The 23249-nt window shown below is 43.5% G+C and overlaps 2 protein-coding genes across 3 annotated transcripts; one reads left to right on the top strand and one right to left on the bottom strand.

Annotated features, from left to right (window-relative positions):
• Nucleotides 1-21: 21 nt before the first annotated feature.
• Nucleotides 22-13072, top strand: LOC136446102 (uncharacterized). 2 transcript variants are annotated; one of them, XM_066444382.1, is made up of 9 exons: nt 22-91; nt 1697-1792; nt 1921-1984; nt 2128-3177; nt 3549-3665; nt 4090-4147; nt 5473-5541; nt 6016-6262; nt 12107-13072. In XM_066444382.1, the coding sequence occupies exons 4-9, from the start codon at nt 3169-3171 to the stop codon at nt 12336-12338; spliced, it is 732 nt and encodes a 243-aa protein (XP_066300479.1). In that variant the 5' UTR covers nt 22-91; nt 1697-1792; nt 1921-1984; nt 2128-3168; the 3' UTR covers nt 12339-13072. The 2 variants fall into 2 exon arrangements, with proteins under 2 accessions (XP_066300479.1, XP_066300478.1); XM_066444381.1 differs by lacking the exon at nt 12107-13072 and adding an exon at nt 6882-7662.
• A 243-nt stretch (nt 13073-13315) lies between these two features.
• Nucleotides 13316-23118, bottom strand: LOC136446101 (uncharacterized). Its single transcript, XM_066444380.1, has 8 exons — nt 22668-23118; nt 19236-20371; nt 18505-18745; nt 17494-17651; nt 17008-17155; nt 15926-16080; nt 14555-14676; nt 13316-13753 (listed from the first exon to the last, which is right to left on the bottom strand). Exons 2-8 carry the CDS (start codon nt 20347-20349, stop codon nt 13604-13606), a joined length of 2088 nt encoding a protein of 695 aa, XP_066300477.1. The 5' UTR covers nt 20350-20371; nt 22668-23118; the 3' UTR covers nt 13316-13603.
• Between the last annotated feature and the right edge of the window lie 131 nt (nt 23119-23249).

Here is a 23249-nt window from a genome sequence, read left to right as displayed (position 1 = left end):
CAGCCCCGCAGTTAGCTCTTTGGACTTTGTCTGCTATCACTGCTGTTGAAAGGGAGACATGTTGCGCACTGGCGTTCAGAGCAAGCTTAAGGTGAGTCTCTGGGGGTAATGTGGATCCAAAAAGATCCACTAGACCTTCCAATAATACACAGCAGTACTAGTGTGACACATATATATTGTGAAAGATCCTTAAGGCCTGATATTGATACCATGGCCCTGCAGAGATACGCAAAACGTATGTGACATGAATGATCAAACGATTGACGTTTACAGCAGCTTTATTGTGTTATTTAGTGGGTCGTGAACAAAGCAAAAAACAATAGCAACGTAACGTTCGTAAGCAAGGCAACGTCATACTGTTGACGATACAAAATATGGGGGGAAAGTGTGCAGCAAGTTGTCCAGGAACAGACTTTTTAAAGTAGCCTCTATTGTATCCATTGGCATTACTACTGCAATAAAGAATTATGCAGCATACGCATTGCCAAGTCCACTTGTGGTCTATGTACAACTTAATGGAGTAAAAGCATCAATATTCATTCTCGGCCTTGGCCGTGTTAACAAATGACAAACAATACTTCAAGATATGTGACAAGAGATATGAAGCATATCGCAAAATGAATAGACCCCCAGGGGAAAACAGTAGTTACGTAATGTATCCAAAAGGAAGGTTGCTAGGCAGATATCAACTTCAACGAAGGTTGCTATGGGCATTTAAGTTTGGTATTTTCCCGTGACGTAGGCCGGGTTATTTTGGTACAATCTTCAGGTATGCCCTGCATGACCGCGTACCGAAGAATACCTTTGTAGCACGATCAATCAATCAGGTGTACAATAACAAAGTTCACCATTTCAAAAGATTACCTGCTTAAACTGGTAAGAGTTACTTGAACTACTAACAGAAATAATTCTAATCGAAACATGTACAAATATGTCTACGAATAAACCCTTCAATGTACAATTTGAAATTGTAAATATGTCGTTACAAAATTGGTTTACACTTTCTCTTGCTATAGCATAGCTCAAATTTACTTTGACGACACAAAGTGCTTCTCGGTCTGTTTGACTAATGCACGCGTCTAACCAGATATCGAAGTCACATGACTTTGAGTTCTATGTTTTTGGCACACAGTGTTTATTTTCCATATTATCATTATCACATTGCTTACTTTTTTTTCATGGTTTTAGGTATGAAGGTAGCTTAGACAGAGATGTACACAATGAAATGCAAATTACAAAAGCTCTAAATATGTCATGAAGGTATGAGGTCACCGAACCCTAGTTTCCTGTGTGATCGCCAGTGTATGTCGTGACAAAAAGATAAACATCACTGTTCGAAGTCGATGGAGCGGATCGGCATGCGTGTACATGTCTAATTTGTTATCTACTCTTTATACAAGTATTTTCATACCTCAATTGTTTATCGTTTGTGATTGAACACTATCGTCGATTCTTAATGCGTTCAACCTAAACCTGACATTGGAAAATAAACACACTAATGAACTAAATTGCCCTGGCTAGATTTGCCATGGCCAAATTGATTGATATCAATTCTGAGGTGGGACTGTGGCAAATGTGTTCTTTCAGCTGGTGAATACATACAAACATATAATGGAAACTGATGAACGTTGAAATGGTCCATTTCATGTGTGATGAAGCTAATCTTTGCTTGCTCCTGCCTTGATTGCTTGATCAGCGGACTGGACGTGTTTCCATGGCAACAGTGATGATGTTCATGGGAGTGGCGGTTCTGCTGATCCTCCGCCAACCGACTGCAGCAGAGTCTCACGAAGTAAGCTTCTAGTATTCAAAATGTCTCTTACATGGCTCAATATCTTGTGGCGTATTTTGTCTTCCTGAAATCGCACTACATATATGTTTGTTTTTACATACTTGTTTGTTTGTTTCCTGTTTCTTCAGCGGTCCCTCTTGGTTGAAATGGAAGACATTGAGGATGGAACAGAAGAGGCTGGAGTCACCTCAGGTGAGGATATATTCATTCATATGCCCATGTCATATCTTTTGGTTAAAAAAATCTCGTTGAAATGTACAAGATGTTAGGCAGAATCGAATTGTTCTCTTTTTTTAACCATACTGTTTATAGTACATTTCATTATTTCATTGCAGGCGAGGCTCTAGGACATGTCCGTGAGGTGCGTGGGGCCGCAAGAGTGATCGTAAATTGTCCTTGTGTGGCATATTGCAGAGACAGAATCTGCACCACGCACGGATGGTGGTGGCGACTGACACGTCGCTGTAGACTAGGTCTTCAGTATTGTTGCAAACGCCACTGCCACTTTGGGACAGCCTAACCAACCACTATACCAAGCAATGTGTTGGTCTCTTATCAATGAGTTTTGTTTTTATTTAAGAAGACTGCGTTGTGGTTATTGTCTGATTGAAATTCTGAGTAGAAAATAAACTCCAAGCTGTATCTTAGGTTTACTATTCCATGGTGTATTGGTTCTTGGGCCCTGAGATGATTAGATATTCTGCATTTTCTTTACTTTCCTGTAAACAACTATAGGCCATGTTGATTTGATTGTACAGATGACATCCACGAGCGAATCATTTAGGTTAATATGTATATGTACATGTGATGTAGTAACCGTGTATTACTCAGAACTTAACATCATAAAAGCAAGAGTGGACGAATTCTGTCCTCCAAATGCCTCTAAACAACTAGGCATGCACTGTTCTAATAAATGTTGTCATTGTCCATTAACCAAGCACTGCGTTTCTCAGATTTTGTTTTGTCACCTTTCCCTTGAGAATATGTAACAAAATCTTTACCAGGAGTCTTTTGTAAAACGCGTAACGTAGCAATTGCATAACTGACATCCTAGCTTTAAAAAGAATACATTATCAGGACGGTGGAAAGTGTCCCACAAAGAAGGCCCTGGACTAAAACATTTCTTCAGGTGCTAAGTGACCAAGGACAGACCAAGGAGGTAAACAGGTAAACCGGCGTAAACCACCCATCTACATTCCACCATCACGCGCAAAACTAGGAAAAAGTCTAGACATACTAAGGTGGAACGATGTTGCAACGACCAATAAGAACGATGCACGAAATCACGTGATAGCTCATGACAGGCAAGATTGCCAAACGACATTTCTTGTCAGCGCTTTGCAGAAGCAACAGCCACACTTTTGGGAATCACTTCGATGGGACAAGTAAGAATATCATTTCCTATATATGCAGTGCTTTTCTATTTATTCTTTGCAATATCATTTTACGCACATTATCTTGTGATATTTGGCGTGTAGTGAACATTTTGACATAACTGAGTCAATTTCTTCCGTAGAAAAGACCGGTAACACATAATGGATAGTTCGTGTTAGAAAAACCTGCTGATCGAAAAATCTTACTCAGTGTCACCGACGAAAAGTAGTGGATGCTGCTTGAAACGTCTGACCGTTTCCAAAACGATATGCAGTTGCTTGAGTAACTGCTATTTGGCGTATCTTATTACCTGGATGGCTAACCTTCATCGAAGCATCATGAAAAAGTTTTGATTTCCCCCCTGTTTCACTGTGCTCTTCAGCTCGCCACCATGACTCTAGCGAGCGTGTTCGTGCTCAGCGTACTGCTGACTGCGGCAGCCGGACTCAACCTCGACATGTTCGGGAAGGCTGATGAAGTACATAATCATCAACATGAGGTACAAAAGACTTTCCTACTCAAGTATTAGGAAGTTCACAGAAAATTTCACTGATTATACATTCGTTCAGATGTTGTTTTAACGGTTAAATCTTTGATGATCATTGGTAATCTCTGCACAGACCTTTTTTGGTGGCTGGCGGTTTTAATCCGTAGGTTTTGTGGCTGGCTTGCGTTGTTTTCTGACTGCCCGCGTGTTCTTATATGGGCCAAGCTTAATCGGTACGCCAACCCTAAATCGTTAGGGGCATCATATATACATTTTCACTGACACATCTATGATATAATCATCATAATTACCTCGTGGCTGATCAAGTGTCGAAATAAACGACTTACCACAGTACACCATTTATGAATATCATGACACGCGGATACAAAGACTACATATTGTTGACGCGCACTAAAAATAGAAATACTGCTTTCAGACCACAGCTCAACCCTCAGGAATTGTCATCGAGGAACCAGCAGAACCAGCGGCAGGCGGTACGGGATATTCAATTACAAAATTTGAACAGTCTTTTAATTCTTTCTTCTTACCTTTTGCATTGCGACACATAACTGTAGATTCATCTATTTTTACATAACTGTAGATTCGTCAATTTTTGCGGGGATACAAGTTCGCGGTAGGAGTGGAAAGGAGGTTTTCGCCGTGTTTTGAGTTCGCGGTTGAAAGAATACCGAAGCACAAAAATGCATATTCGCGGTGTTGTGATGTCATGGTAGAGAGACACCGCAAAAACCACCGCAAACATTTCAAGATTAATTTGTATGAGACTTCGAAGTGTATAAAACTCTTCGTTGATGACGGAATGGGTATTCTTTTCTTATTTACCAATGTCAGTGGTGGAAAGCTGACGAGATATTTTACAGCCTCCGGTACAGTCTCAATATTTGGCACATATGATACACAAACATCTAAAGTGTCCTAATTGGCGCTAACTGCTTTGTGTGTGATTTTTGACACACTTTTTGCTGACTTAAGTTTGAAATGAAAACGTTTGTATGTAAACCTGGTGTTTCGCCCGGCATAAGTAACTTATACACAAATTGCTGCGTAAACTTACAAAGTAAATTCAGTCGTAGGAAGACCTTCTCCCTGCTACCTGAACCCATGAACAATACAAATTAGATACCAAACGGCTACCTTAGCAGTCTAAAGGTTAAAACAGCAATATGTATGGTAACATCCTGTCGTGGAGCCATGTGCTAAGTGATTTGTTGCTGTTTGTTAGTGTGTTTGGCTGCATGAGAGGATCTGTGCGCCGTAATACCCATTGGTCAAGACGCACGTATCAGTATCACTGTTTATCTAACTTTAGATGGCTATAGCACCTCTATGTTCATTGATCAAAAGCGTAGCCTATCAATGTTTCATCATCATCTGATCGTGAGGATCTCACGGGTACGTGCTCATGGCCATTCTCCTCCATCCCCCCTATTCTCCATTGCACAAGCTATTGGCAGGTCCTCAAAATCAATGTTTACCAGAACTGCTATAGTTCACGGTGTATAACTGCAGTTCTGGTAAGTATAGCCAAATGGAGATTTTGATCCATGGACATAACGGTGCATTTGCCTAAATGTTTTACCTATGACAAAAGTTGTTCTTTGCCTGCGACTTAGTTGCTTAGACAGAGATGCTGCGCAATTTACAAGAAAGCCTCATTGCTACTTACTGAAGTTTTAGATATATCTATTCAATAGAGTACAGTAAACATACATTTATATAATCAATTAATCAGTAGTAGGTCTGTCCGTAATACATCCACGTGATTTAGTGTTCGGATTCTTTGCTCGTTATGTTGCAGTCGGTGGGACGACCTACACTCGCTGGGGCAGAACAACATGCCCGTCAAGTTCCACACTGGTCTACGAGGGTAAGAGGAGGACATATAGTAATCATATTTACCATAATTTGATATTCATACAACAAACCATCGACATAGAATTCCTTGACTGTTATTGCCAGTGTATGAATAATATATAAACTTGTTTTAGTAAGATTTTTCGTCTTGATGTTTAGTGAAGAGGTACGCGGGAGCGGTAAAGTGTTAGTAGCATAGGGACTGTTGTGAAATTGCTGCATAGACGTATGTAGAAGAGTGGCTCATAGTGGTTTTCGTTGTTACGAAATAAGGCATTGACATTTTGTGGTCTTGTAACGAAATGGACCATTTAGGTGCCAGAAACACACACATTGAAACGTATGCTTGATAAAGGTAGTTAAAAACAATATCTGTTTTACGTTACAAAGAAACGGCCACACAAAACAAATTACGGCGGGTCTTCTGCAACGCACTTTTTCTCAATGTCTGGTTGTAATAACTAAAACACTCGTTGGTTCTATGCAGGGATGGCGGCAGGCGCGCTCTACTCTCATGCAGGCGGCGGCGCCAACTACCTGTGCCTACCTAGAGACCCGGAGTGGGGCAGTTACCAGGACGGGTTCATCGGCTACAACGCCTACCTGTACGGCGCCGAGTATCAGACCCACAACGCGATTCCCTTCGCCGGGAACGGGCTGCACGACCACGACGTGCCCTGCGCGGTCTGCCACGTCTCGGGCCGCAGCGCTTTCCTCATGATCCCGGGCCGCAGGTGCGACAATGCTGCCCCTTAAGCCCCCCTCTCATGCTAAGGTCACATTTCCCATCCGGGGCCCGGCCGGGCAGTCTTTGTGAACGAAAAGTATGATGTAAAAGACAACAAAAACAAAACGTACCTAAAATTATTTAAGAGCATAGCTTGTGCAGATTTATGGGCATACACTTTGATTTTTCGTTTCCGTAAACAGCCCGGCCGGGCCCCGGTTAGGAAATGTGACCCTAGCATTACTGGACCCTCGACACGCTGGCGGCGTCGCTGCGGTGGAACGAATTGACAAAGCACTCAACGAATTTCATCGACAAAAAAACGAATCTTTTTAAGCTTTGTGTGTTTTGTACGTTTTGAATGATATTCCCATTATAAAGTCAAGGATAACACATATACAGTTTAGGACGCAGCGACGCCGACAGCGTGCCGCGGGTCCAGTGAGAGGGGGGGGGGGGGCTTTATCAATTTACAGTGTGTCTCACTTGCCTACAAGTCTCATCAAATGTCCTTCAGTGCCCTTGTTCTCAAATACTTCTGTCTGAAGTTCACCTTCTCAATGCGATTAAATGTTGCGATGAGTGCGATTGAATATGTGTATATCAATCATTTTACCGTGACACAGGACGTGTAAGGGTGACGGCTGGGTGTCCGAGTACAGCGGGTACCTGATGGCGGAGTACCACCTTCATCCCCGCTCGGAGTGGGTCTGCATGGACAGCGAGCCGGAGAAGAGGGGTTCGCCCGTCGACCACGACGGCGCGCTGTTCTATTCAGTGGAAGGCGCGTGCGGTTCCCTGGAGTGCCCCCCTTACGTGGAGGGGCGAGAAATCACCTGTGTCGTCTGCACCAAGTAACGGGCACTACCAGCGGCACAGCGCGTTTCCGTCACGTAATGGAACGGTCGTCGCCATTTGAGACGGTCGATGCCATTTGAGACGGTCGTTGCCATTTGAGACGGTCGTTGCCATTTGAAACGATCGATGCCATGTCCGAGCGAATCGTAACTTGGGGGGGGGGGGGCAGAAACGTATAGAAAGTAACATTTCAATCTCAAATGTACGACAGTATCGTGACAAATGGTAAGACAATGAGTGAAGAAGGAAAGTGCACCATTTCGGATTCGAAGCTGGGTCGAAAAGCCCTACTTCTTTTACGCCACAAAACACCAAATTGTTGCGGGAGCGTGCTAATACGCATATCGTGTACAGTTCTGCGACATGGCAGGGAACGTTTGAAATGGCAACGACCGTTTACCAGTCGGAAATTAGTACCGGGTGCACGTTTGATTATGACGTAGTTTTTCTTCTGTTTTCTGAGCTTACTTTGCTACATGTAGTCTTATTCTCAGTAACTAGAACGCATCAATACTATCCGTTGGTACTATCCCTTGTAGGAAAAATGAATAAAAAGATTGCAAAAAATATCTCTCATTCTTTCATTGGTAACCTAATATAAAGAACTTCGAAATGTAAGTGTACCTGTTGGAAACTCTACACTAGTATTTTGTTATGTATATGATGATTTGACAGCATGGCAGCAAATAATTCTTTTCAATATCATGCAGATATGAAATGCAAAGCAGGTTTATACAGATCCATATCTTACAAAATTCACCAAATTGATTACAGTACCCATATATTACAAGACACGAAAATGACAACAGTTGAAGCTTGTACCACAAAGTCCGCTAGCGCAGAGTTTCGTATCTTCAGTTACTGGTGTGTGAAACTGGTTAACTTGAAAGTGAACAGGGAAGTAAAAGGATGCATTTTAATTCTCAGTTACTAAATACCATGCAGCTGTTATACATGCAGTCAATACAGTGGGAACCCTATCACAGATATATGAACCCTGTTTTACACGTGCATCGGCTGCTTGTCAGAAACTGGGCGCTGATGCCCACCGACAAGGGAAAGCTATGCGGCGCATACCGCTTTAACATTGACCGAAAACATTACGCTCTCACCGCAACTACACCTACCCCCTCCTTAAACAACTCTACCCGGTGGATACAATCTTCAACAAAGAAGACATAGCATTCTTATTTGGCCCGCTCTGAAAGGGTTTCAGTGCCACAAAAGCAAAACCGAAGTCAGTGGCATCATTTTCAACCTAGCCGCGGCGGCCATGTTTGGTCCGTCAAACCCTGTTTTTGAGGGATGTGTTCGAAATCGAACAGGGGGCGTGGCTTTGGGATCGGTCTATTGCGGCAGACTGTCCCTGACGGACTTCGCAAGTTTGGTGAGGTGACAGACCAAGGAGGTAAATAGTTAAACAGGAGTAAACTACTCATCTACATTCCGCCATCACGTACAAAACTTGAGACCAAGGAGGTCAATAGTTAACAGGAGTAAACTACCCATCTAAATTCCACCATCACGTATGGCTATGTTTAAACTAGCAAAAACATTATAACATACTTAAATGGGACCATGTTGCAACGACCAATAAGAACGAGGCACGAAATCACGTGATAGCACATGACAGGCAAGACTGCCAAAAGACTTTTCTTGTCACCACTTGAAGCAACAACCACTCTTTCGGGATCACTTCGAGGGGATAGGTAAGAATATCATTACCTATATATATGCATTACTTTTATGTTTATTCTTTTGCATATCAATTCACGCACTTTTTTATGTGATGCAAATACATATTTGGCGTGTAGTGAATTGAACATTTCGACATGATTGAGTCAATTTTTTCTGTAGAAAATACCGGTAACACAACGATGAATAGTTCTTGCAAATCGAAAATCTTGCTCAGTGTCACTAAGGAAAAGTAGTGGGTGCTACTTAAAACGTCTGACCGTTTTTACTATTTGGCATATCTTATAACCTGGATGGCTAACCATCATTGACACACCATGAAAAAGTTTTGACACCCCCCCCCCTTGTTTCGCTCTACTCTTCAGCTCGCCACCATGACCCTAGTGAGCGTGTTCATGCTCAGCGTACTGCTGACTGCGGCAGCCGGGATCAACCTCGACATGTTCGGGAAGACTGATGACGTACACAATCATGAGGTACGTACAAATGACTTGCAATTGCCTACTCATGCCATTAGACAGTTCACACAAATTTAACTGGTTAAACATTCGTCCAGACGTTGTTTCGGTGGTTAAATCTTCAACAACGTACTCTTTACTGATCATTGTAAACCTCCTGCGCAGATCTCTTTGATGGCTGACGGTTTTAATTCGTAGTTTTTGGGGATGATTTATGTTGTTTTCTGATTGCCCGCTTGTTCTTACATGGGCAATCTTAATCAGTACGCCAAACCTAGATCATTGGGGGCATCACATAAAACTTCTCAATGATTTGTTTATCATAATTACGTCGTGGCTGATCATATATAAAAATTCACGACATGTCACTGCACACCATTAATGCATATCATGACACGCTGTTTCAAAAACTGCATATTTTTGACGCGTACTAAAATACAAATACTAATTTCAGACCACAGCTCAACCCTCAGCATGCGGTAAGAGGTTTTCAATTACAATATCTTAACTATCACTTGATTCTTGTTTTCATTCATTGCCATAAGATACATGACTATAGATTCATCGATTTTCACGAGGATACAGTTTCGTGGTAGCAGTAGAAATTAGGGTTTCAAGGTGTTTTTTAAATTTTTAAACAATATTGTATCACAAAAATTGCATATTTGTGGTGTTGTTGTGTCGTGGTGGAAAGACACCTAAAAAACCATCACAGACATTTCAAGAATGATTTGTATAAAACCTTGAAGTATGAGACACATCGCTGATAATGTAAGAGGTATTTTATTCTTATTTGCCAACTTCAATGCTGGGAAGCTGACGAGGTATTCTACTGCCTCTGGTACAGTCCCAATATTTGGCACATATGATATACCTATAGGGTCCCAATTGGCGCTAACTGCTTTGTTTGTGATTGTTGACCTACCATTTTGTTGACCAAATTAAAGGTTGAAATGAAAACGTTTGTAGACATGGTGTTTCGCTGGCCATTAGTAACGGATACACAAACTGCTGCGTAAACTTACAAAGCAAATCCAACATAGAAATGCTGCCGCATTTAAAAAAGATTCAGTGTCGTTCATGGTTTCAAAGATATATATGCAATGCAGTACAGTACAGTAAATATAACTCATACTCACTAAGCTAGCAACAACTCTGTCCGTAATATATCCACAAGTAAGTCTTCTATGCTCGTTACGTTGCAGTCGGCGGGACAACCTACACTCGCTGGGGCAGATCAACATGTCCGACAAGTTCCACACTGCTCTACGAGGGTAAGAGGAGGATATAGTTATCATATTTACCATATTGTCATATTCATGCGCCATGTATTTATTCACTGTTGTTACAATTAAGTGTTATTAATACATATTTACAATCTTTCAGGTATATTTTTCGTCATAATGTTAATAATAATAATAGTGACATTGCGACTGTTATAAGATTGTTGCAAGAAATAGATAAAGATTGTTGCGTTGCGGTTTTCGATGTTTCGAAACGGGCTATTGACATTTTGTGGTCTTATGACACCCATGGAATCATTTAGGTGCCAAACCCACACAAAACTCACACATTTGAACCTGTGCATGGGAAAGGTGGTTGAAAATAAAATCTGTTTTATATTACAAAGAAATGTCCACACAAACAAATTCCGGTGGGTCTTCGGCAACGTACTTTTTCTCAATATCTGGTTGCAGGGAGGTTATATAAACTATGTCTATAGACTGTGTCTATATAACCTCCTTGCTGGTTGTAAGCTAAGATTCTTGTTGCTCCATGCAGGGATGGCGGCAGGCGCGCACTACACCCATGCCGGAGGCGGGGCCAGCTACCTGTGCCTTCCTAAAGACCCGGAATGGGGCAGTTACCAGGACGGCTACAGCAGCTACAGCGCCCGGCTGTTCGGCGCCGAGTATGAGACCTGGAACCAGGTTCCCTTCGCCGGGAACGGGCTGCACAACCACGACGTGCCCTGCGCGGTCTGCCACGTCTCGGGCCGCAGCGCTGTCATGATCCCGGGACGCAGGTGTGACACTGTTGCTTCTTAATTACCTTCGCCAAGGTGTGTGCGTGTTTGTGTCTATGTGTGTGCCTGTGTCTATCTTTGAGTGTACCGTGTGTGTCTCTGTTTGTTTGTGTCTGTTCGTTTGTGTGTTTGTGTGTGTGTTTGTGTGTGTGTGTGTGTGCGTATGCGTGTATATGCGTGCGTGTGTGTGTGCGCGCGCGTGTGCCTGTGTCTTTATGCGTGTATATGAGTGTATATGCGTGCCTGTGTGTGTGTGTGTGTGCGTGCCTGTTTGTGTGTGTGTGTGTTTGTGTGTGTGTGTGTATGTGTGTATATGCGTGCGTGTGTGCGCGCGCGCGTGTGCCTGTGTCTTTATGCGTGTATATGCGTGTCTGTGTGTGTATGTGTGCGTGTCTGTTTGTGTGTGTGTGTGTTTGTGTGTGTGTGTATGTGTGTATATGCGTGCGTCACGGTGTGTGCGCGCGCGCGTGTGCCTGTGTCTTTATGCGTGTATATGCGTGCCTGTGTGTGTGTGTGTGTGTGTATGTGTGCGTGCCTGTGTGTGTGTATGTGTGTGCGTTTATGTGTGTGTATGTGTGACTGACTGTGTCAGTGTAAGAACACAAGAGTTCCTGGATGGATTGCCTTGATAGGTCTTTATGAAATCTCGAAATGGACAGATTTTGGGCCACCTACTTTGCATAATTGATTAGGAAAGTTTGAAATCCCGCTATATTTCATGATAACACTCTCTAACATGTCTAGCACTCTCTAGCACCTAACACCTGTCAGTTGACAAACATGAAACTACATCAATCATTTCTCCGTGACACAGGACGTGTAAGGGTGACGGCTGGGTGTCCGAGTACAGCGGCTACCTGATGGCGGAGTACCACGGCCATGCCCGCACGGAGTGGGTCTGCATGGACAGCGAGCCGGAGAAGGGGGGTTCGCCCGTCAACCACAACGGCGCAGTGTTCTATGCAGTGGAGGGAACGTGCGGTTCCCTGGAGTGCCCCCCTTACGTGGAGGGGCGAGAGATCACCTGTGTCGTCTGCACCAAGTAACGGGCACCACAAGCGGCACAACGCGTTTCCGTCTCCTATTGAAACGGTCGTCGCCATTTGAAACGGTCGTCGCCATTGGAACGGTCGTCGCCGTTTGAAACGGTCGATGTCATTTGAAACGGTCGATGTCATTTGAAACGGTCGATGCCATGTCCGAGCGTATCATAACATGGGGAGTTGGGGGCAAAAACGTATAAAAACGCATAAAAAGCAATATTTACTACAGCATCGTCAAAAAAAATTGTAAAAAAATTAGTGAACCACCTCGGGTTCGAACCCGGGTCAAAAAGATTTATCTTAAAACCCAGCATTTTCTACGCCACGAAACACCACATTATTCTTTCTTTCTTTATTCGAATATCAAACCTTGAAGACAAAACAAGCCTGGATGGCGGTGATATTTACAATAAAACGGAGATCAACACTATTGTTGCTGGAGCGTGCTAATAAACTTCTTGTGTACCGTTCTACGACATGGCATCGACCGTTTGAAATGGCATCGACCGTTTGAAATGGCATCGACCGTCTGAAATGGCATCGACCGTTTGAAATGGCAACGACCGTTTACGAGACGGAAATTAGCAGCGGGCTCACGTTTGATTATGACGTAGCTTTCCTTCTGTCTTTTTTTATCTCTCTACGATATAGTATTGTTCTCACCAACTACAGTATATCTATACCTAGTCTATCCCTTGTCTTTTGTAGCGTAAATGAATAAAAGGATTGCAAAAGCATATACAGTATATCTCCTTCTTATGTTGTTATTATCTTAGTATGTCATGTCATATTAGTATAAGTATCTATTTTCAAGAAAACAAATGTAATGCATCGATTAGACAGCCATATCTTACAAAATTCACAATAATGATTACAGTAACCATATATTACAAGACACGAAAATGACAACAGTTGACGTCATTTTGTTATATTGCAGTTCGTACGTTTTTGAAATGACTAAAAAAACTATAGCAATGTAGTAAAATTTCATACTTTATTCAGTACTGTTCACATGCAAAGCAAAGTCCACGTGCTTTTATTAGCCTTATCCAAAATGAGTTAACTTAAGCTTGGCAGTGCTGGGATAAAAAGTGTGTGCTGCAATGGTGTGGACGGTGCAGAGCCTGCGAGCAAGGTTAACAGATTGTCTTTATCATGGCGGCAGGCTGTCCCTGACGGACTCCGCTAGCTTGGTGAGGTGCAGTTGGTCATGGTGCAGTGGTGTGGCCGGTGCTATGCCTGCGAGTGAGGCTAACAGATTCCCTCCATCATGGCGGCAGGCTGTCCCTGACGGACTCCGCTAGCTTAGTGAGGTGCAGTTGGTGCAGCGCGTCCACAATCCTGTCCACCGTGGCGCGGTCTCCGAACTGCCGCTGCCAGTCTAACAACGTCGCGAAGGCCATCTGATCCACATCGCCCTGCGTGAGGAAAAAAAACATATTGTAGAATGTAGCAGAAACAGTGTCTTCGTATCCACTATTTGGAGAGTCCGGAGTCTTAAAGAATTTGAAGTGAGGCTTTTTGGCATGTTCGATTCACTACACTTGTCATGTGTTCGTAAGGTCACGTGCTCTTTGATGTCAATGGGCCATCCGTTATGAAGAAGGCCTTAGAGACAATTCCTACTCAAGGACCTGGTCACTTTCGCCATACAATCGTCGTCCGACTAAAGGCATTCTTTGGATAGTCGTGTGTTTGTCGTGCAAAATCCAGCTGTCTTGTTAAAGAAAATGCGATTGGTTCTGTCAAATTCTGCTTGAAAATTCTATAACATCAAAATCGCCTTAGACGACTGTGACCATGCTATTACCAACAAAATTGCGACAGCTGTAAGACAACAACATAGAGGCTCAATAAATGATAACATACGTGGTCGTACTTATCTTACCACGACTTTTTATTTCCTACCTATACGACAGATATGGCCTAGCCTCCATAGCAGGCTCTAACCGGCCTTTTTTGGGGGGGGGGGGGCTAAATAATACACTGGCCTGGCGAACCTCCATCTCGTATCAGCCATACGGTGATTTACACCATTCACCCGGATGGGAGACCTGGCGCATCCCCGTCTTGTATCAGCCAACGAAAGGGTATGTCACCCCGCAAGGGGCGGTATAACCCCGACGACTGCCACGTCGACTACCTACCTACCTACCTAAACAATACACTTTTTGCAGCCAGCTATGGAGGCTAAGATATGGCTGTGCCTCTGTCCTTACCGGGTTGGCGTGTTTGATCTCGCCCAGCGCGCCCAGACTCAGGCCCAGTTTGATCCCGAGGTTCCAGTACTTGTTCCCCACCTGGCGGGCGATCCACAGGAGCTGGTCCCCGCGGAGCGTGCCTTCAACACAAGCATCAGGAGGCTGTTAGACTAGAGCCCTGCTGGCGCACTTGTGCCGATGTTCAAGTGCGCGTGAGTTGCGCATTAACATTTTTGTTTTGTTTTAAGTAAGGTTTGCGGGGAAAATATGTTTTCTACTTTGACCCACCGTTGTGCGGCCTAGTGATCGAAGCTAATAAATCACTTCTTCGGCTGTAAACTTAATCTCAACCAAAAACATTTTAATACGTAACTCATGCGGGCTTGAATATACGCACAAGTCTTTACTCACGGGACTGCGCCAAATTGCGAAAGACATTCGCAAAGTGGCGCAAACCGGCCAACTGGCTCTAATTTGTTGCCTGAAACTGAAAATCTTTTGAAAATTTCAAAAAATTCTCAATAGGCAAAATGAGCGTGCCTGCAACGCAAGCATCAAGATTGTAATGAAAGCTCATCTGTGTTCTTGGTAGTAATCATAATACAATGCTAAACTTTCTTCCAACACTAAGGTATATATACACAGATCGAATTTTCGACGTCCACTGTCGCCTTCTTCAGGATCAGTAATGAGTAATGACCAATCACTGCCGAACGTAAACTCGCGAAAGTTACAGACAAAATTCGATCCGTGAATACCTTAATGTTGGAAGAAAGTTTAGCATTGTATAACATCAGGATTCTGTTAGACTTAAGCGGGTATCTCACGGGACTGCGCCAAATTGCGAAATATATTCGCAAAGTGGCGCAAACCGGTCAACTGGCTCTAATTTGTTGCCTGAAACTGAAAATCTTTTGAAAATTTCCAAAAATTCTCCATAGGCAAAATTAGCAAATGGCCACAAAGCCGCGGAATCACTATAACGTTAACTGTTAAATCTCTTTTCTCATGAACCTTTGCACATTGTTTTTTATCCAATGACAACACTTCAATTTCCAATACAGTTACACAGTGTATCTTGTATCTGAGCAGTGGCGACGCCGCATTGCACCACTAGCTATTTGAATAAAAAACATCATGTTTCAAGAAGAAGAAGAAGAAGTAGCATCTGACTTGTTGGCAATGGACCGTTCCAGTCGAACACCATAAGCCCCGCCCCTGTTTGATTTCAGGTGTTCCAAATAGAACAGGGGTTCTATATGTTCGATATGATGTTCGACTGGAACGGTCCATTACCATCACTCCCCGAAACATTCTGTTGGAAGAGCAACAATACCGCTTACGGAAGCACAGCTGTTTTTTTTTAACGCAAAACCAATATGGACTTACCTTGGGGACCCGTGTCGGCCCGCTGCTGTACCACGGCGTCCTCTAGGTGGCGCACCTTCAACTGCAGACGACCAAGTTCTTGTTGCACGTACTTAGAAAGTTCTGACTGGGCGCTCCGGTCTTGATGACTTTCCTCGTGAAATCCAGCCTCAAACCTGGAAGTTTTCAAAGAATGTCCGTGACTTGATGCAACTGTCATTATATACTTTAACTAGTTAGCGTTACAATGATTATTCATATCATAATCATGATCGTTAATATTATTGGAGACAATACTTTGAAATAGAGCTGTAGTAACCTAGAAACCCAATGCCTGAGCAAAAATCTTCATGATCATGATCATCAGGGGTAGATAGTTTGCATTTGCTTGCGAATACTGGGTTTCTAGGTTAGTACAGCTCTATTGCGCCAACATAACAACAGGACTAAGTCTGGAGTAAAAGAATTTCGACATTATATTTTAGTTGAACATCACACCTTGAAACGCATTGCAACTTAACGTTTTACATTTCTTACGTCTTATTTCTACTTTCTCCTCCTTCTTCTTGAGATAAGAGAGGCATTGTCCTTTGAGTCAGAAGGAAACTTACTTCTCCTTGACGTCTTGCATCTTTAAGACTTTACCTGTGTTCTATTTTCTCCTCCTCCTTCTTAAAGATTACGAGAGTCTTAAAGCAGACACCATATTGTCATTTAACCTTACATATACTTAACCTTAACGTCTTACATCTTTAACACTTTAACTGTGTTCTATTTTCTCCTCCTCCTTCTTAAAGATCACGAGAGTCTTAAAGCAGACACCATATTGTCATTTAACCTTTAACCTTAACGTCTTACATCTTTAAGACTTTACCTGTGTTCTATTTTCTCCTCCTCCTTCTTAAAGATTACGAGAGTCTTAAAGCAGACACCATATTGTCATTTAACCTTATATATACTTAACCTTAACGTCTTACATCTTTAAGACTTTACCTGTGTTCTATTTTCTCCTCCTCCTTCTTAAAGATTACGAGAGTCTTAAAGCAGACACCATATTGTCATTTAACCTTTAGTCTTAACGTCTTACATCTTTAAGACTTTACCTGTGTTCTATTTTCTCCTCCTCCCTCTTGAGTCTCTGCTCCAGACGATTCCGCTCCTCGACCACGAGCGCCTCCAGGCGGCGCAGCTCCGCAGTGTTCTGATCCCGCAGCTCGTCCAACTGCCGCTGTAACGGCCCATACTTCTCTTCTGTAGGAGGAAGAAAACAATAAGGTCATCACAGATGGCAGACTTCACCCCCTTATCCACACGCTCTCGTTCTATCTGTCGCTGTAAATGTCTGTTACAACAAATATCCCAAAGCAGCGAAAACATGCATTCTAAACCAATCTATGATAACATTTTTCTAGCACCACCAAAATAGGGAATACATCGCTAGCATCCTGGTTATACTACAATGGAAGGCTCCGCTACTGAGGCGTTGCCAAAAAAATGTGAATTTTGGAGGCTGTAGTGCAGAGATGGTTGTAGATGAGAAGCGGGGATGAGAATGTTTTTTAAGTCGCTGGAGAATGTCAGAAACTCACCTGTAACTCTGAGGTCCGTGTCCCTCTGTGACTGTTTGAGCCCCTCCACCTCCTTCTGTGTCCGGAGCGTGTCCTGGTGCAGCTGGCTGGCCAGTCTCTGGACCTCCACACGGTAGAAACTGTCCAGCTTCTGTTTCATCGACTCCTCCAGCTGTTTCCTGGGACAAACAATTCGTAACAGTTCTCTATATACGGTCAGTAATGGCATCAAGGTATCACTGTTATAACCCATCTCTTATTTCTTTGATCTATTTGTTTCACTCACTCCTTTTCTTCCTCGCTTACACCCCAGATTCTACGTAGTACCCTGGTGTCTTTCACTTCCTTCCTTTCATCCTTCCTTCCTTCCTTCCTTTCTTCCTTCCTTCCTTCTTTCCTTCCTTCCTTCCGTCCTTTCTTTCTTCCTTCCTTCCTTCCTTTCATCCTTCCTTCCTTCCTTCCTTCCTTTCATCCTTCCTTCCTTCCTTGCTTCCTTCATTCCTTCCATTCTTCCTCCGTTCCACAGCTTCTACCATTCCTTTCTTCCTTCCTTCCTTCCTTCCTTTCATCCTTCCTTCCTTCCTCCCTTCCTTCCTTCCTTCCTTCCTTCCTTCCTTGCTTCCTTCATTCCTTCCATTCTTCCTCCGCTCCACAACTTCTACCATTCCTTCCTTCCTTCTTTCCTTCTTTCCTTCCTTCCTTCCGTCCGTCCTTCCTTTCTTCCTACCTTCCTTCCTTCCTTTCATCCTTCCTCCCTTCCTTCCTTCCTTCCTTCCTTCCTTCCTTCCTTCCTTCCTTCCTTCCTTCCTTCCTTCCTTCCTTCCTTCCTTCCTTCCTTCCTTCCATCCTTCCTTCCTTCCTTCCTTCCTTACTTCCTTCATTCCTTCCATTCTTCCTCCGTTCCACCATACCTTAAGACCTTCCTCCTTATTTCCTGAATCCCCCTCCCTCTTGTACTTTTCAATTATACATTCTTTCTTTCCTTTAAGCATTACCGCAAATAAAACCTATGTTTCTTTGTTAGTTTCTTACCGAATCTCTTCAGTACTCCTTGGTGTCAATGCAGCCATTTCTGTCTTGATGATGTCTCGGATGTTGGTGTTGAGATGCTCCTCCAGGTCCTTCCGGATCGCCTCGAACACTTTCAGAGCGAGGCCGGCCTGATGTTCGGACAACTTCGTCAGTCGGGCCGAACATTGCCGAACCTGGCCTTCTACGTCCTGCAGCTTCTCCGAGTTGGCCTTGATTTGGACGCTGAGGGGAGCAATCATGTCTGAAAGACAACAAAAGAAAAAAGTTACAGTTTTAGAATGTCTTACAACATTCCAGCGTAACATTACATACAAGTATTTGGGCGATTATTGTCTGATGTGGGGCTGAATCGGTATACAGCCAGCCCGTGTTACCAGATAGGCTAGCGTATGCAGAAATGGTCAATTAAAATGGCTGCTGCTGAGCTGTGTGCCACTGTCAATCAATTTTGGTTGTTGAGAGGAGTGTGAATGCCCCTTAGAGACCGAAAAAAAGTGGTTGCTGGTTGGGTAAGACAGTTGGTTGCTTAACAGCGGATCTCAACTGTGTAGAGCGGCCGGGACTGTTTCAAGGTGGCTTGTGACTGGAGGTGGTTGTCTGCGCCAAGTGGTCGGTCGGTCAGGTTTGACTGTCACAACTCTAAATGCCGCTCTCTAGCTTCGTTTGCACGTCTACACAGCACACCTCTATATAACAAAACACACATATGGCTGACTATGATTAGTACGTACCTTTAACGATAACACGGATATCTTCCGCGGACATCCCCTGCATGCCTTCTCTCTGCACTCTTGGCATACTTGAAAGCGGAGTCCCTGGGTTCCCTTTGCCATTGTGTTGGTGTACTCCAGGGTTCAATTTTGGGCCCCCGTGTCCCGGATTGTGAGGATTTTGGACCCCATGTCCCGGATTGGATAGAAAAGCAGGAGTAGACAGAGATAAAGGATCTTTTGACCACTGTTTTCTTTTTGGTGCCGCAACGTCGTTGTCTTGCACGTCCGAAACTGCGGACGCCGCTCTCCTGTACGTCACTTCCGGTCGGTCCTCTCCGAAGACGTTTGGTTTTTCCCACTTCCGGCGCTGCGTGTTCCCCCGTGTAGGCTCGAGCTCTGCCTCAGACGAGTTAGGATGTAGCTTTACCAAATCTGATAGAACGCTTGGCAGTTTGAGGCTATCTTTTTGCAGCATGGATTTTTCTCCGGACGCCACCGTCTGAACCACTCTGTGTGTCTGTTTGGCGATGTCCAAAGTGACTGGGATGAGAGACAAAATCCCGCCAAATCTCGCAGCATCTCTCGGATCCAAACTGTACCACGGCCGTTCACTGGTTATTCCTCGGAACGGAGTCTTAGGGTATTTTTGGTGTAAGACAGACAAGTCATGTTCGTCCTTTAAGAGTGTTTTCCATTTTGCTAAGAGATCTGCTGTGCGTTCCCTTTCGGCGTTGGTCATTTCTGTGTAAAATATGGGTTCAACTAAATCCGCCTTTGTCGAATCTCTCAACACCTTGAGATCTTCTACTGCGTTCAAGAGAGTCTCTAAGACTTCCGTATGGTGCGACTTTCTTTGTTGGACGGCGCCTATGTCTCTTGTCAGCAAGACGTCGTAAGATTTCCTCACGTCTTGGAGATTCTCGACTGTCTGTGTGTTTAGAGGAGTCGTCTTGAAACTACTCATGCCATTTTCTAAGGCACTGATGAGACTCTTCTGCTGTGCAGCGATCTTGCCGTAGGTGAGTTCCAACGCTCGGATCTGCTGGGCAAAGCGTGCGTTCTCCTGCAGCACCTCGCGCCTCTTCTGCAGGTTCAAGTGCGAACCGCCAGGGGTCGCCTCTGCAAGCATCATTTCTCAGCCCGTGACTAGTCGACTGTTGAGTGAAACAAAATGGAACATTATACAGAAAGTCTATGACTATTAAAACGGAAGCAGACAGAAGTTCTGCTTCTGTACCAAGGTCACATACTAGGGGGCCCAAAATCAAACTTAACCTCTGTCTTGTCAACACCTACCCACATACCAAATATCATCATAATCCATCCAGAAGTTCTCGAGTTATGCTGACTACGAAAATCCGGAAACACAAACGCACAGACAGACACACAGACACAGACACAGACACAGACACACACACACACACACACACACACACACACACACACACACACACACACATACACACAATAATATCTCCACTTTTTCATGGAGATAAAACATTACATTTTTCATGTGGACGGTTTACCGACTATTTTGCATACATTCCAAAGTGTAAAGCTTATTACTCCCTTATTACGTGGTTACTTAGATTCTATTATTCGGTGGATCATGTACTTGGCTACCAACGCGGGAGGCAAAAATGTAATTGTATTACCTTAAGCTTTGCGGGAGCCAAGCTTTTTACACATTAACCGCGTTGAAAGCGCGCTGCATATGTAGATTTCTTCACGTTTACTGAAGAAATCCGTTTACAGTGAGTTTAAACATTCGAATGCAACATAAAAGACTTTAGGTGTAACCTAATAGAGAACATGTTGCGAAATGAAATATACATTGCAAAATTTATCAAAAGTTATTAGTAGTGTACATAGTCCAGTCACTGGTTAGTGAACCTGTCATGCTTTGCACCAAAGAGTCGTGAGTTCGAATCCCGGCTAGCTAGCAGTGTCGACATGCACGCCACTGGACGTGTTCTTTTCATTGTTCATTGTCGAGTTAAGGAAATTTCCTCGTACAATAAACCTGTAAATTCTGTACCTAGCCTGTCTTCTCTGTCACCACCAGTTGAAGATTAGCTCTACTGTTCATTGAAGCTAAATTGTATCGAGATAACTTTCCTTCTAATCTATTCGCAAAATCATTCCTTTGCAATGACAAAAGTGCCTAGCTCAACTGTCACACCTTGTCGTGCCCTTCAGAAAATCAGGAATGGGTATACGTGCGGTCGGTAAATATCTCCCCATGGTTACTATGTACATGACTCGCACGGGTCACTGCCCCCTATTGTCGGACTGTGTGATATGTACCCGTCTGAACAAAGGTCCACATTGCCTTGTTGAGCCAGTATTGTAAACATTTCTGCTAGGAGCTTTGAGAATTTTTCATTGCTCAGTTTGTCAAACTCTTGTTATAAGTTGGTTGTACCCACTTGCTTGTGTCCAAAACTTTGAGTAGTTAACTGACGTATTTTTCAAGTGGGTTGTTTTGTTTGCAAACTGTGTAGCTTCAAGGGTTAACGTTTTTTCGTGTCAGGTGTGTTGAAATAAATATTAATGCAGCGGATTTGCAAATCCTATAGAGCTTAAGTATTAACTGGGCATTGTCATTGAATAGACCAATGAGGTTATGACTTCCTTGAATAGACGAATAGATATTCCCAACCGTTGCAGCACTGAATGTGAGTTCAAATCACAATTGCCGAAAAAAAAAATATCATCAATTCATTGTATAAAGAATTTGGGACGTGTTGAAAGAAAGCCATGTTCTAAAAACAGGGTCAAGATCCTCACAATATTCTGTTATAAGTTACAAGTACACTCTTACACAACGCGTTGTATTGTACCTCAGTGTCTATACATGATCTATAGTTGACATATGTCCTGTACAAACTGTACAAATAGGCCATACATTTTATCAATTGAAGATCGAGGCTTTGTAGTATCTATAAATAGCTGGTAGGGGATTAAAGTAACACACGGCCACTGTGACTGACTGACAAACGTTCACAACAGCTGCACTGGAACACCCAATACCGTGGCCTGACTTTGACACTAACCTAACACGCCTTATGCATGCGACCCGGGCTCCGTAATGCATTTTTTGAAGTGGCTCTTATGGCTCTTAACGCATTGTGAGGGTTAGCTACAAAAGTCGTTCACATTATTCAATGTTGTGACTCACGGTAGCAACAAGTGTTGCCATGCCCCCCTCCCTCATAAACAGCAAACCATTATTATCCTTACTTGACAGCTGGTTGTCAGACATGTATTCGCCATCCCATGTAATAATATGGCAGCGCTAGGATATTGATTACAAGCAAGGCATTTATAGACCCTCGGGCGATACAAAAATTGTCTACGTACTAGACTAGCCAAGAAAATAAGCTGTTCACTAAATATTTCACTGTCAAGCTAGCAAACGAACTCATAAAATGTTTTTGACACACATACCTTGCAATATTACAGCAGAACCATCTTCTCTGTGCTAGATTGTCAATGATGGCAGAATTTGAGGATAAATCCCACCTTAACGCTGTCTTGGGAAAGGGGATGACTGCTGATCTTGTTTCACGGTTAAGAGTTACAAATTGTGGGATATCTACAGTCAAAAACACTCCCCAAAACAAGGCAATTTGTTTGCGCTCTAAACACCAGTAGCAGGGGGAGGGAGCGATCCGATCCCGCGGCGTGAAAGATCTCCCCACACCCGATAGCGAGTGCTTTTGTTGGCACTTGTCCGTTACCGGGTCAACCGTCGGGGAAACAAAACCAAGGGGACCGCACGGGGCTAACACTTGGTGACGTATTTCTCCTTTCAACGTTTGTAAAAAAGCTTTGTGTGTGCTTAAAGGTGTGTGATGATTTTTGTAACCCTAAGCAGCTGGGTAACATCGGATTGGCCGAGACAGTGACACGTTTGATTTATCAAAATGAACATCGTATATCTTGTACTTCCTGTGTGGCCATTTGCAACAGGTTGATTTGTGACTGAGACAGAAGCGCCCTCTAGCAGATAAGGCGGGTAGTGCAGAA

Source organism: Branchiostoma lanceolatum, chromosome 12 (genome assembly GCF_035083965.1).
Source record: "Branchiostoma lanceolatum isolate klBraLanc5 chromosome 12, klBraLanc5.hap2, whole genome shotgun sequence".
Classification (NCBI taxonomy): domain Eukaryota; kingdom Metazoa; phylum Chordata; class Leptocardii; order Amphioxiformes; family Branchiostomatidae; genus Branchiostoma; species Branchiostoma lanceolatum.
Note: the sequence above shows the minus strand (reverse complement) of the source record. Positions and strands in the feature narration are given on the sequence as shown.